This window comes from Paramisgurnus dabryanus, chromosome 16 (genome assembly GCF_030506205.2).
Source record: "Paramisgurnus dabryanus chromosome 16, PD_genome_1.1, whole genome shotgun sequence".
NCBI lineage: Eukaryota > Metazoa > Chordata > Actinopteri > Cypriniformes > Cobitidae > Paramisgurnus > Paramisgurnus dabryanus.
Window position 1 is genome coordinate 16,688,062 of NC_133352.1, and position 14,805 is coordinate 16,702,866.

Below are 14,805 nucleotides of genomic sequence, written 5' to 3' on the forward strand. Positions count from 1 at the left end.
ATTGTCTTAAAGCTGCTGAGCTTCCGTTTGTTGAGAATAGTTGCACTTGACTTTACTACTTGACTAACTAAAAATTTGCCTTGTTGTGTACAGTAGAATTCTGATGCATCGCAATGCATCGTAGAATCGAATTGAATCGAATTGTGAGGGCAGTGCCAATTCACACCCCTAATAACCAGTATGTAAGTACAAGCCCACATACTGTACAGTTCATTGTCCAAAATGTAAAAAAAGCAAAAAAAGCAAACAAAATAAGCATATTTAGGCCAAGTGAGGAGTAATAGTGGTGAGTCTTTGCTGAGGAGAGTCCCACCGATCAGTTTATCCGACAGATTGCCATCGCTGCACTAATCGAGAGTCACGCGACCATCTACCCACTGTGCAGAGAATGCTGTGAATGCTTCCATAATATATTACTGTTACTCGCCCCACCAGGGCCCAGAATCACCCGAGACGCCACCGATCCAGACTTACTTGGAAAGTCTTTATTCACTTGGTTTTCAAGGCTTCCTTCGGACCCCCACCCTCTGTCTTTGGGTTCAGTCTGAAGCTGCGGTACTAACACATTTGCAAAGCAGATAATGGCGGTTATATGCCCAGACTCACCAATTATTCTTGAAACCACCTAGGTGGCCTCTTCCCTTTTTACTAAAATCTCTCAGATGCGTTTAGGAATTCCACCTCCTACTGAATCAATGCCTTTAACAGCCGCGTAACTGCTATTGTCGGTGCAGACAGACTTAATCAGAGTTCCCTCTGCATTTTCTGCAAATAGACTCTGTGTTTTGTATGCAAGTCGTTCGGTTTCCCTAATGGAGGCTGGTCGAGGAGGTTCATAACCGAACTGTGTTTCTTTCTTCTTCTTTGTTAGTATTCTCAACCATTCTCAACCTGTTTTCAACATCAAGGCTTTATTCACCTCGTACGAGAAAAAGGGATGAATGACAGGACACACAACAAAGGTTCACAATATTTAATGGTTCAAGAAAAAGTTCAAGACAAGAAAACCATTACACCAAATGTAAATGAGCCTGTTCTTTTTTTTAAAAGTATTTTACAGGGGTATGTCAAGATATACGGCACTTGAGTTGTTTTTCAACAGTGCTTAATCGTTGGCTCATAAGCTCACCTGCAAAAAAGTAAATGTGAAATACAACAAATGATGTTTAAATCACAAGCAGATTTAATATATCAGCAGTTCTCGTTTTCTTTTCAGGTTCTGTACAAGATACGCATTGTGTACATAGTACATTATCTAGCCAGTTTGATGCCAGTATACATGCGCGCACACACAAACACACGCTCACACATATAATAATATACAGTATGCATATGTTTAAAATACATTACAACAGAGATTGTCCTCTCATAAATTTCACCACGGTCGTCTTTTATAGATAAATTGAACTGTTTTCAGTAAATATAAACCACATTTCCATTTGTTTACATATATGGTGCGTTAAAATTCATGTCCCGGGGTTACTGTTAAGTATATCTTTATGTACACTTTCAGTGTTTTTCATGGTAATGATGAGAACTGGTTTGATTTGTGTGTTAATGTGCTGAAACAGTGCTGCCATTATGATCCTTCATTCCCGTCAGCGTAAGATCCGAACTATTACGTAACCCAAGGGAGATGACCGGATGACAGCACAAAGCTACTGTTTAGTGTCGGAGCAGGACTGAAGTGAACACGCAACACGAGCAGGCGGCAGAGGTCAACTAGAACCACATGCAAATGTAGATGCGGCACTACCGAGAGGAGCTGTCATAATATTTTCCACCCATGTAATATCGAAATCAAAACGTATCAAAAATATCAAAGGAAAAGAAATACCTCATTACCAAGGTTGTTTACATTATGGAATGGGGAACGAACTTTTTTAGAAAAGTACAAAAGTGCTAGGGGGTAGATTAACCATGCATAGAGACCTTTTATGCATTTATTATCACAAATGTTCTTGTTTTCGTTCCCTTTTATTCTCTCACACATATCTTTTTGTCTCTTTACTTAGTAAAGCTTTGGCACTAATATAGCTGCTCCACTATTCCAGTAAATGTTTATCTTCAAGTATGTCAATCTTTAAACATGTAAAGGACTTCCAACAGAATACACAAACAGAATTACATTGCTCGCTTCTTCGATCTCTTTAATCATTGGGAGCTCTGAAATTCATTTTGTTCTGTAAGTTTGCACTTTCTGTGATGTGATAAAATGAACAGGAGCAGAGATTTTGCAACACGGACACCATGGGCCAAGTCTATCAGACCTTATAGATTGGACGGGGGAGAGTTGGGTCAACATCTTTTCACTGTCACTCAATAATCTTGTCCGAACGATAGTGTCACAGCTAGCGGACAATCGAGGCTTGGCCTGCTTCCCTCGATAGACTCCCACATTGCAATTATTTATCATAATGAAGAAAGTCTTTGAGATTTTATAAGGTACTGTTGTTGATGCAACATCTGCTGGGGTGATTGTCAGTTGTCTCGCATCAAAGAGCAACACGTCGCGCTGTGCCACACTGCAAGCAAACTTCCTGCCGCTGCCGTGTTCACTATCTTATAGTGAAGTAATTTTTTGGATCACTGGCGCAAATATTTCTGTGTCATCAGAATATAGTAAGGAAACCCGAATTAAATTTGCACTGGTTTCTCAACCTTGCACAGTCTCTTTGTGGGATAACCTGATGCTGGGAATTGTTATTTGAATAAGCTTTCCTGTATGCAAACTTTTACATCTTGAAGTTTTTTCATTCACACAATGCACATCTAAATCTTAAGGCTGTTTCTTTGACATCATTATACTGTATATACAAATCATCTGAATGCTTAAACACGCACCATTTAAGTAATAAGCACACACACGCGCACACAAAAGGTAGCCAATTATACTATTATAAAGCAGTGTTCTGCCTCTATAGCCAGTGCAGTGATTACTGATCAAAGTAATTATACTATTGGGAGATTCTCATAGCACTTATTATGGCGCATAAATTGTATATATCAAGAGGAAAAGATGATATAGTGGAGATAAAAAACAAAGGATGTCTTTTTAGCCATGTCTGTGCCTTCCCAGACACAGCTAATGAGATAATGTTAAAAACAAGTGGGCTGCTTATAATGGGAGAGAAAGGGTGTCAGACGCTACCAACATACTGAACATCAGAGGATGGCTTTAAGCACATGAGGGGGGACAAAGCCAGCGTCAAAGTTTAAGAAGAAAAACCTCATTTAAAAAGAAAGTTTCTATGTGTTAACACTGAGCAAGGCGAATTTTTGCAGAAAGGCTTGGCTTGTAAAAGCAGCACATTCAGGGGAAAGAAACAAGGGTCTCTAAAATCACCAGAATAAAAGTGACTCAGCTAGAAAATGCGGCTAGAATCGATGCACCCCACCTAAGCCAAAGAAATATTGCAGTCACCCAGCGTTACCACATAAACACTTAACCTTATCGATTACGTTTACATGCATCATAATATTCCAGGATGTGGTTCAGGGTCTAAGTTTTACTGGGAATTAACTTTTATTGTTTCTTTTACGAGTGTGTCCGTATTTACGTGTAGTGGACGAGGAAAACAACAATCGCCATGGCTGTTAGTGAGCACCAATTGAAGCAGTACGCAAAAAAATTTTGGGAATCTGGACTTTCAATTTGTTAATTAAAGATCCTTAGCTGACTGGAATATTGGCGTGCATGTAAACGGATACAATTACGTCTTTCAGTAGCATACACTTTAAAGTATTTCACTATATCAAGTCGCATTCAAGAGACGCCAAAAGCAAACAAATCATCCCATTTGATCCACAATAAAGCTTTTGCCACTAATCTTTCACTAACAAATAGACACATACACCATTTTTTTTACTTAATTTTTTTTTTTTTTTTTACTTGAGGAGCTACTTTGGTCTATATCTACCATTTGTCTACTGTACACGTACTCAGTTTCATGGAGGATATCGAAAGCTTCTGTCCTTTAAAAACATCACATCACCGTTGTGAAAGTTGTGACAGATGCTAATAGTCATCAGAATCTGTCAGCTATTCCTTTTCAAGGCCCTAACCATGGCGGGTGCTCGTACCGACGTGGCGTGTCTACAGCTGATGCTCATTCATAAAAGCCGAGGAACCTCCACTCACAGACGTCTGGGGGCTGGACGTAGCGGAAAAGCTGGCTAGAGGGATGACCTTTACAGGATCCTCTTTCTTGCTGCAGTGTCTGTCGAGAGTGTTGTAGAATTGGGGCCGGTTGCTCCCTTTGTCCAGGTCATCTTTGGGCACTGACCTGCCGAGGGTGTGGCGTCCATCAGCCATGGTCCCCCGCATCCAGCTTTGTTGAAAACCGAATGAGGGCAGAGTGGCGGCACCTGACGTTTGGAACTGGGTCAACGCTGGAGGCATCCAGCAACTGTCAGAATGACCCAGGATCAGACATTCCTGGGTGCAGGTTTCCGAAGCCTCGGCGAGAGCCTTTTGCAGGTTGACTTCGATAGCTGTGGATGATGAAACGACAAATGGAGAGGCTCAGTTAGAAACTGAATGCGGAAGACAAAATCAATGCAATGTTTAGTCATTGTTAAAGCATTTGGATTGCACAAAAGGCCTATAGGATAAAGTTGCAGCTATCTGAAAGAGACATGTAAGCTTTTTAGAAACATGAAAGGCAGTGATAAATCCTTAATTCATGTTGTAATGGAAAAACAACACTGGTTCTTTTAATTTAAATGGTATCCCCATTGTCCTAAGTGTTTACCTACAATATGCAGTGAATTCCCTGAGGCTTAATTAAATCTTTAGAAAAAACCTCTGTTGTTTGTATCTAAGATTGGCTTTTTACGATTAAAGAATTAACGAAAGGCTAAAAAACATAGTTTATTTTAATCACTGTCAATGTGGCGCACCTTACTAAACCAGTCAATTAAGATTAATCAAAAGGAACTTGAACGAAATCATGGTATTGTGATTCATATCACATACTTGTTACCATATTTGACACATATGAAACATGTTAAGCATAGCTGTGAGAAGAATGTGACAAAGAATGCTATTCAGAAGAAACAAAAAGGAACGGTAAAGTACAGAGCTCAAACTTTCTTATCTCATTAAACCTGCTTTGACATCACATGTGAGAAGTGCCAAGAAAAGGCCTCCCTATTGAGCCCCAGTCATAAAAGCTGTCAACTCCAATAATTAGAATGTAAAACAGCGCTTGCGGGCGCAACCAGCAGCCACGCAGTGTCGCATGTATATCTTAACCCAGCAAAAAAAAAGAAACCCCTGCCTGAACATCACTTTGCTCCTGCAGGCTTCCACTCCAAGCTGTCATGTAGAAATAATTTAGCATATTTGCATAAGTAAAGATGTTAGAAATAATTGAAAGGGACTAGGTCTGATTTTCCTGCACTACATGTTTAGCATGCATGGGTTATTTTTATTTTCTAGCATGAGCCATTATAGTTAACGATTTCTTGTATACTGTATTTCTCTTCGAATCATAAAAACAACAATGTATCGTAAATATAACCCTGCCTGTGAAAACCCAGCCAAAGATTTTTTTTGTAATTTACTATTTTCTATATAAAATCAACCTACATAATGTTAAGAACTTTTTGTGAAAATACAACCTTGATATATTTAATAATGACCATGTATGGCCATGTCAAAGATTAAAATCAGTGTGAAACCGATGAGTGAAATCATTGATCGTTGATGCTCCTAATCTTATAATTAGATCATGAGACTTTATCCTGGACTTCACAGACAGGGTCACAAATAAAAATGTATGCACATATAAATACACACATAAAAAAACTATATTTTGCTATTGTAACACAATAATATCGGGGAGACCTTGATGGCCACGAAAGAAAAATAATACAACAATAACACATTTTTAAACAAAACATTTCAACATTTAAACAATGTTGGCACTTCTCACATGTGATGTCAAGACAGGTTTAATGAGATAAGAAAGTTTGAGTTCTGTACTTTACCGTTCCTTTTTGTTTCTTTTGAATAGCATTCACATTATGAAGACAATTGTTTTGTTATTTTTGGATTTAATGTGATGAATTACACCTAAAAGTCACCTGTGTGAACAGATCTTATGCTGTACATTACCTAAAATACCTTAGTACCAATTTATTAAAAGTGATAAAATGGTAATTTAATATCTTATAAAAAACAGACAGGACAAACCAAAAGATAAGCAAAAAATCTAGTGTGTTTCTATGTGGCCATAGAAAGACTTGTGTTTCTATGTGGCCATAGAAAGACAGACAGACAAAGGCAGACAGACAGACATACAGATAGATAAGTAAGCAAAAAATCTAGTGTGTTTCAATATGGCCAAAGAAAGACAGACAGACAGACAAACAGATAGACATATAAAAAATAGACAGGTACAATAAAGCAGTCAGACAGACAGACAGACAGACAGACAGACAGACAGACAGACAGACAGACAGACAGGTAGATAGATATGTAGACATATGGACATACAGCCAGACAGAAGGACATACATACAGATAAATAGATAGACAGACATATAGATAGGTAGGTTGATATGTAGACATATAGACAAAAAGACAGACAGCCAGAGATATAGATAGATAACTAAGCAAAAATCTAAGGGGATGTAGCCATAGACAGACAGACGGAAAATACATAGACAGGTACAGATAGGCAGACAGATAGACAGGTACATAGGCAGATAGATAGACATATAGACAGAGAAAGGCAGACAGACAGACAGATATATAAAGTAAGCAAAAAATCTAGGGGCATGTGGCCATAGACAGACAGACAGACAAATAAAGAGACAGGTACAGAAAGGCAGACAGACAGACAGGTACATAGGTAGATAGATAGACATATAGACGAAGACAGGCAGACATACAGACAGACAGACAGACATATAGATAAAGTAAGTAGAAAATCTAGGGTGATGTGGCCATAGACAGACAGACAGACAAATAAAGAGACAGGTACAGAAAGGCAGACAGACAGACAGGTACATAGGTAGACATATAGACAGAGAAAGGCAGACAGACAGACAGACAGACAGACAGATAGATAGATAGATAGATAGATAGATAGATAGATAGATAGATAGATAGATAGATAGATAGATAGATAGATAGATAGATAGATAGATAGATAGATAGATAGATAAAGTAAGCAAAAAATCTAGGGGCATGTGGCCATAGACAGACAGACAGACAAATAAAGAGACAGGTCCAGAAAGGCAGACAGACAGACAGGTACATAGGTAGACATACTGTATAGACAGAGAAAGGCAGACAGACAGACAGATAGATAGATAGATAAAGTAAGCAAAAAATCTAGGGGCATGTGGCCATAGACAGACAGACAGACAAATAAAGAGACAGGTATAGAAAGGCAGACAGATAGACAGGTACATAGGTAGATAGATAGACATATAGACAGAGACAGGCAGACAAACAGATAGATAAGTAAGCAAAAAATATAGGGGGATGTGGCCATAGACAGACAAATAAATAGACAGGTACAGAAAGGCAGACCGACAGACAGATAGGCAGACAGACAAACAGACAGATAAATATATAGAAAGGTATAGGCAGGCAGAAAGACCGATAGATAGGTAGGTAGATACTGTAGGTAGACACATAGACATGTAGACAGACAGACAGAAAACGAAGACAGACAAAACAAGAGGGAAATATATAGAGAGAGAAAGCGATGTGGCCATATCCTCCTGGTGTGCACTGCTACAGTTTGCCTCAGAGCATCAGTGCATAAATCAGTGGAGCGGTAAACGTGTCACCTTTCAAAGGGTCACTAACTTCATTAAGGAAAAATGATGCTGCTCACTCACTCTCTGAGCAAGCAGAATGAGTCTTGGCCAGGTCGCTCTCTGAGCCTGTTGTAAATCAGCCCAGAGCTGCTTAGAAAATTGGAGGTGTCTTTTCGAGCCATTGTTCTTTTGAGGACCAAGCGCATCATGCCACGGTGGAAAGATTCATGCATTCGGTCGCATGTAGCAGCCCAACTCAGAATCATTCAGACATTGTCAGCCTGGCAGCAGCGCGAGCATGTGTGTGTGTGTGTCGCGGGTAATCAGCACAAACAGTGAAGCTTGTGTGTGTGTAATTACATTATATGTGAAAGGTGCTTTGGAGCCGCACGGTGCTTTGGAAAGGCACAGTACGAGCTGTCAGCGGCACAATGTCAACAGCCAGGAGAGCTACTATTTTTTGCATGTGATATTTCACATTAAACAGCTCCAAAGATGTAGTCCATATCAGTTTCTCCTCCGCAGGGACTGGTATAGCTTGACTGATGTGTATGACAGCGCTGAATGCTTTCGCCAGCCGGAGGCAGAGACTCGCTCTGATGTTGTTTAAGTGCTTTTTGTATTCGTTGAGAATCGCTACTCTCCCGTTGAGCTTTTAAAAAAGAATCAGACCCCACGCGCTCCGGTCTCGACACGCATAAATGCTTGTCGGAAAACCTCGCTTTTGGGGGTAAAATATTTTTAATTCTATCACAAAGATCTCCAACTGATGGCTCTGCACAATTGAATGCTTTGTGGGCTAAATGAGTATTTACATTATCACTAAATGTACTCTTAAAATGTCAGACCTATTTACTCCAAGAGTAATAGGGGTTCTAATAACAGCTCACATTTAAAGCAAATTGTCTGCAGATTGAAACATTTTGCAAAATGGCCAAAATGCCGGTTATTGATCCTGGCCTCTGTTGATTCAGACTCGTAATTACAGCGGTTTTGCGACTGCTTGAAGATATTTTCAATCTTCCCTTGCAAACACTATCCAACCCTGTTGTCAGAGATCATCATGCATGCCGGTATTCAGATAGCTACCATTTTACACCACAATTGCCTTGTCTTTTGTTCAAATAACCAAGTTTAACTTTTCCAACTTAAACATAATAAAAAGGTGTTAGTCTTTTTTTAACCCACAAACTTAACACGTTGGAAAGTGAGTACTGAAAGCTAAACATTGTGGAGTTTGTTAAATGTGACATCTACACTCCTTAGGGAGAGAAAATAACAAGAAGAAAGACTCCTGTAGTGTTTGTGAAAACAAACAATTAACACACGCAATAAAGACTAGCTTAGGATGTAACATATGGCATTACCAAGAAAAAATACTAAAACAAGTATACTATCAACATTTCTGGACATGAACCAAGGCCACTTTTGGAATGAATGGGGTCGACAATAAAGTTTTTATGAATGAGGCCTCTGTCCCTCAGGCCCCATATGTACGCTATACCTTAGTGGGCCTTCATCATAGCGTCCAAGACACTGTTAATTGTTCCCATGATAACAGACGGCCAGAAACCAGAATAAAACAGAGCTAACAGGACAAGGACAGGCTGAAGAGAGAGACAACACGCACAAATGACAGTTTGTGACAGGGTTGTTAAGCAAAGCAGCACGACCTGAATATATCTTGATGGGATTTACATCAAGGATGCCACAGAGATGATTACTCAAGTCATTATGTTAGCATGTGCAAACCCATTACTACCAATTAGTGGGCTAATTGCATAAATATAGAACATCATCTCTCTCTCGCTCACCCTCCTGTCTAAACATTATCTGTTCGGCTGTAGAGCTTAAGAAACCAGGCTTGGTACCACCTACAGCATGTTTCTGCATGAAGCGGTGGGCTTTATGTCACAAGAGGGAATTCTGCTTTGAATTTTAATGAACTAAATGTAATTTTGCTTCAAAAGTATATTACAGGTTTCAAAGGGGGCGTACGCACTGACAGCGATCTGCTGCAACAAGCGGCCCGAAGTAAGTCATTTTCACTGAGAGGTGGTGATTACAGGCAACGTGAGTTACGGTGACCCTTGGTGACGCAATGTGGGCATGTCCAGCGTTCTAAGAATAGTTAATGAGCGGCAACGTAAGGCACTTGACTACCAGTAGGAGTGAAAAAACTGCAGCATGTGATCCACTGAGATATTGTTGCTAACTGTTACTGTAGTTTCATCGTACACTGTCAGAAAAAAGAGCCATAGCCATCACTGGGGCAGTACAACTTCGAAAAGTACATTTTTGTGTTCATGCTAGTACCTCAGGGGTACATACTGGTCCAAAAAAGTGCATATTATTACCCCAAATGTATACATATTGCTACCTTAATGATACATTTTAGGACCATTTTAAAGGGTACTGCCCCTGTGACAGTGTAGGACTATTTTTTGACAGTGTTACTGTATGAAATAAAAAAAAAATACTAGAAATATTTAGTATTGGAAATATTTAATAAATTGTTTTCTGAAATTTTTGGTATTAAAGCATTAGTCCATTTTCTTAAAAAAAAAAATCCAGATAATTTACTCACCACGATGTCATCCAAAATGATGATGTCTTTCTTTGTTCAGTCGAGAAGAAATTATGTTTTTTGAGGAAAACATTCCAGGATTTTTCAAATTTTAATGGACTTTAATGGACCCCAACAGATAACAGTTTTAATGCAGCTTAAAATTGCAGTTTCAAAGGACTCCAATTGATCCCAAATGAGGCATAAGGGTCTTATCTAGCGAAACAACAAAAATATTCACTTTTAAACCACAACTTCTCATCTATCTCCGGCCTGTGACGCGCCAGTGCAAACCTTACGTAATTGCGTAATGCCGTGGTCACGTGTTACATATATGAAACGCACATTTGCGGACCATTTTAAACAATAAACTGACACAAAGACATTAATTTGTATCATTCCACATACAACAACGTCGGAATGGTCCACTTTCTCCACACTTGTAAACACTGGGGCATAGTTTCGCATTAGTCATCTGTGACCTCTTGACGTCATGACGTATTGAGTGAGGTCGCGTTGGCGTGTCACATGACCCGAGATATACGAGAAGTTGTGGTTTCAAAGTGCATATTTTTTCTTGTCAAACATGACAAACATTTCGCTAGATAAGACCCTTATGTCTCGTTTGGGATAGTTTAGAGTCCTTTGAAACTGCAATTGTAAACTGCATTAAAACTGTTACGTGTTGGGGTCCATTAAAGTCCATTAGTAAATTATCTGGATTGTTTTTTTTTTAAGAAATGGACTAATAATTTAAGGTATTATTTTTGATTTTATTATTATAATTATTTTGTTTGTTTGTTTTTGTAATAGTACTTTATACACTATCATATCAATTAATTTTTATCAGCAATATGTTTCATTTCAGATTTTTTAAAGCTACCCTTCAGTGTAGCTTATTGCATTTGGTGCACAAATAAAAGGAAAAAAAACATCAGTCTTTGTTGAATAGCACAAATGAGGGTTTGACAAGAGCTCGAAACACTGTATAAGTTTAAGAGTTGTGTTTCAGAAATGCAAATGATCAAGTAATGAGTTCTAATAAAGTTCACTGAGCCAAAACATATCCACAGTGGGGGCACACTGTGGCATATTTGATCAAAGTTTAGTATCATTTCAGCCATGTATGCGGATTTTACATGCATTTAATTGGCGCTCTTGATGTCAGTGGAGTTGGAAGCCATGGGGGGAAGAAAAAGACCAACACTGTAAAAAAATTCCGTAGAAATTACAATTTTATTGCAGCTGGGTTGCCGGTAATTTACCGTAGATTTACATTTATGTTATTTACTGGCAAGGGTTTGTTCAAAGTTAAATACATTTTAAATATTAACAAGTCTTTATCTTTACAGAATAAAACTATACAATAACAGCCTCACGCAAACATTCTGGGAACCAGAAATCATCATCAACCTTTTTCTGTTTTTTGCTTCAGATTTTGTTTCCCAGAATGTTTTGCTTGATGCTGTTTTTTTAGTTTTACTATGTAAAGACAAAGACTTGTAAATGTTTAATGTTCATTTAACTTTGAACAAAATTTTGCCAGTAAAAAACATAAATTTAAATCTATGGTAAATTACCGGCAACCCAGCTGCAATTTCTACGGAATTTTTTTACAGTGAAGACAAGACAGAATATCTATGCTAAGTTAAAGATATGATTACAGTTTTAACATTTGACAGCATGCTAGCAGCACCACTCCAATAAATATTTGTGAGTACTGCAGATGTGCACATGTGAACATGCAAGCATATGCGGATATATGTACAGTATAAATTAATAAAGGGCACAAGCTCCAAACTAATCCATAAAATGACATTTGAAAGATAATAATTGAGTTTGTAATTACTCTGACTTTATCATTTCATTATACACCCCCTCTGACTTTACATCTAGATTGGCAAAAGGATGGTCATTAATAATAATGGAGCTATTTAACCCCATGGGTGTTTTACAAGGGGAAAGATGCCATTTTTCACTCAAGGGTTGGACACAACCATCAGGTGAAATAAGAGCCCCACTTTTCATTCTCATGAATCAGGGAAAGGCCACTTACTGCAGGCTAGATGCATTTCATCACCAGCCGCACTCCAACAGCACTCTCATATTTCATCGCTGCTTATGAGTGATTTACACTTTTACTTTTGCAGAGGAGATCCATATGATTTCGTTCCGCTCTTTGCTATTATATATTCATGAAGTCCCAAATGTACAAATGTACAGTGGGATGTAAACTGTGACATGCATCGCAAAAATAAATTACAACCGGAGGCCAGGGGCATGCAACACTCCAGAGACTGCAATATTTTAAGGAAATTCCAGAATGCATGGAGCCATAAAGTGTGTTTTATGCACTTGAGAGCTCTGAGACTTTCTGAGATCCTCAAGTTGCTAAACCTTGCAAAATATTTTTAGGAAAACTTCCTAATATCATTTTGAAGTCTTCATTTGAAAAATGTCAAATCAAAGTCAGGGTGGTGTAAACATTTACACAGCCTACAGTATTACTTGTTTGTGATTAAAATCAAATAACAGAGTTGACTGTCAGACAGTGTTTTTAATATCTTTATGTAATTTTATACTAAATATAGAATTACACTTGAACTTCGCTCTGCTTCCTTAACATTTATGCATATAATTCCCTGCAGCTTTAGCTGCCTTTCCACTGTACACGACAAATGACTGCCAATAAACCGGAAGTCATTCATTTCCTATGGAGAGCCGCAAAGGGGCTGCGTGAGGTGCTGACCATCTGCGGATGTGTAATTTTCGGATCTGTTTTGAGGGTTGGATCCGTAAAACAATGTGAAATTGTGCGACTACACCGCATGAGATATGCTGACTGGAAGTGATGTATTTCAGTGTATTCCAATCAAAATCTGTGTGTCAGGGTAAGAATTATTAACCCTTTTTGTTAACCTTTATCAGTAACATTTGAATCCTTAAAACAACCTGATTGATTACTGATATGTGATATATTATAAAAATATTGGCAGTCTTTGTTCATATATGCAAAGCTAATTATTGTTTCATTAATTTGCGTTCATTTATTTATTCCACTACGGTAAATATTGGAATAAAGCCTGTTGAGCTGGAATGAGCTTTTCACACGTTATGATTAAACTAAAACTTCATTGTGACTGCAAACAGGGGGTGAAGTCCGACAATCGTGTCTGTATTTCGTGTGCAGTGGAAAGGCGGCTTAAGACATTGGTCTTCAACCGGGGGCCGCGGCCCCCAGGGGGTCCGTGACGGAACTGCAGGGGGTCCGCCAAATGATGTTTAACGACAAGCAATTTTTTGCTTAAAACGTAAAATATATGTCCAAAACGTTACATGTCCCCTTTAAGTTGTGCACGTGCGTGGCCGCATAGGTTTGAAGGCGCGCGTTCAGTTTAGCCAGCGGACCAAAATAAAATATCTAAAGATTATAATTGTCCACTCAGGAAGCAGCAGTAGCGACAGAAAAGTCATCATAAAACAGGTAAATCTTATGTGTGTCTTTCTTTCAGAATGTCATTTTAGAATCATTGCGACATGTTGTCTCATCTAAATTTCTGAACTTGGACGGCTGTTTCATGCGGTTCAGATTTAAAGCACTAATTCAACAGGCAAATGACACCACACCGCGTCTGCATTTTAAATTGGGACAAAACTATCGCTCGATTTTACAAAATGAATAAAACGCGCGCCGTGATGGTGCTTTGTGCAAGTTTCATAGTCAGGTTGAAATCCGCCTCTCAAATAGTTTCCCCAAAGAGATGCGCTCGGACTCGTTGCATGTTGTTCTCCTGAGTCTGATATGAAGCTATACAGAAAATAAACCTGCGTTACTTAAACTCGTGACAATGATGATACACGAGCAAGGCAACACACCTCAAAATTATAAAGTAGCACAACCTCTATCTCCACCAGAACAGACAGTCTTTGTGCCATTCACCATGATCAGTCTTCTTTATAAACTGAAAGCCCTTGTCCAATTCACAGTAAAATAAAAATATATTACACTCCAAATACCTTAAATTATTATTATTATTATTATTATTAATTTTAATAAAATAAATACAATACTAAATAAAATGTATTATTACTCACTAAAAACAGTTGGGTTAAAAATAACCCAATAAATAACCCAATGGTGGGTTACTATAGCACCAACCCATTGTTGGGTTATTTTAACCCAATGCATTGGGTAGAAAGTTTTACCCAATTAGTTGGGTTATGAAATAACCAATTTGTTGGGTTATTTTTGCAATGCTGTTTTAACCCCATTATTATTATTATTATTATTATTATTTATTACTATTATTTGCTTTATAAATAAATAATACAAAACTTACAAATACATTTATAATGCTTTATTTTCATTTAGTAATTTGCACCTGCATTTAAATGTATAAATACAGACATGTATAGAAGCATAAATACATACACACATACATAAATATATACATACATAAA

General features: G+C 38.1%; 1 protein-coding gene across 2 annotated transcripts in view; it reads right to left on the reverse strand.

The window, feature by feature from the left end:
• Window positions 1-967: 967 nt before the first annotated feature.
• Window positions 968-14,805, reverse strand: part of pcdh11 (protocadherin 11) — a 208,747-nt gene continuing 194,909 nt past the window's right edge. For both annotated transcript variants that reach the window (XM_065271715.2, XM_065271714.2), the window contains one exon: window positions 968-4,494. In XM_065271715.2, coding sequence (XP_065127787.2) covers window positions 4,097-4,494 — 398 coding nt within the window. In that variant the 3' untranslated portion in view covers window positions 968-4,096. The remainder of the gene's footprint in view (window positions 4,495-14,805) is intronic.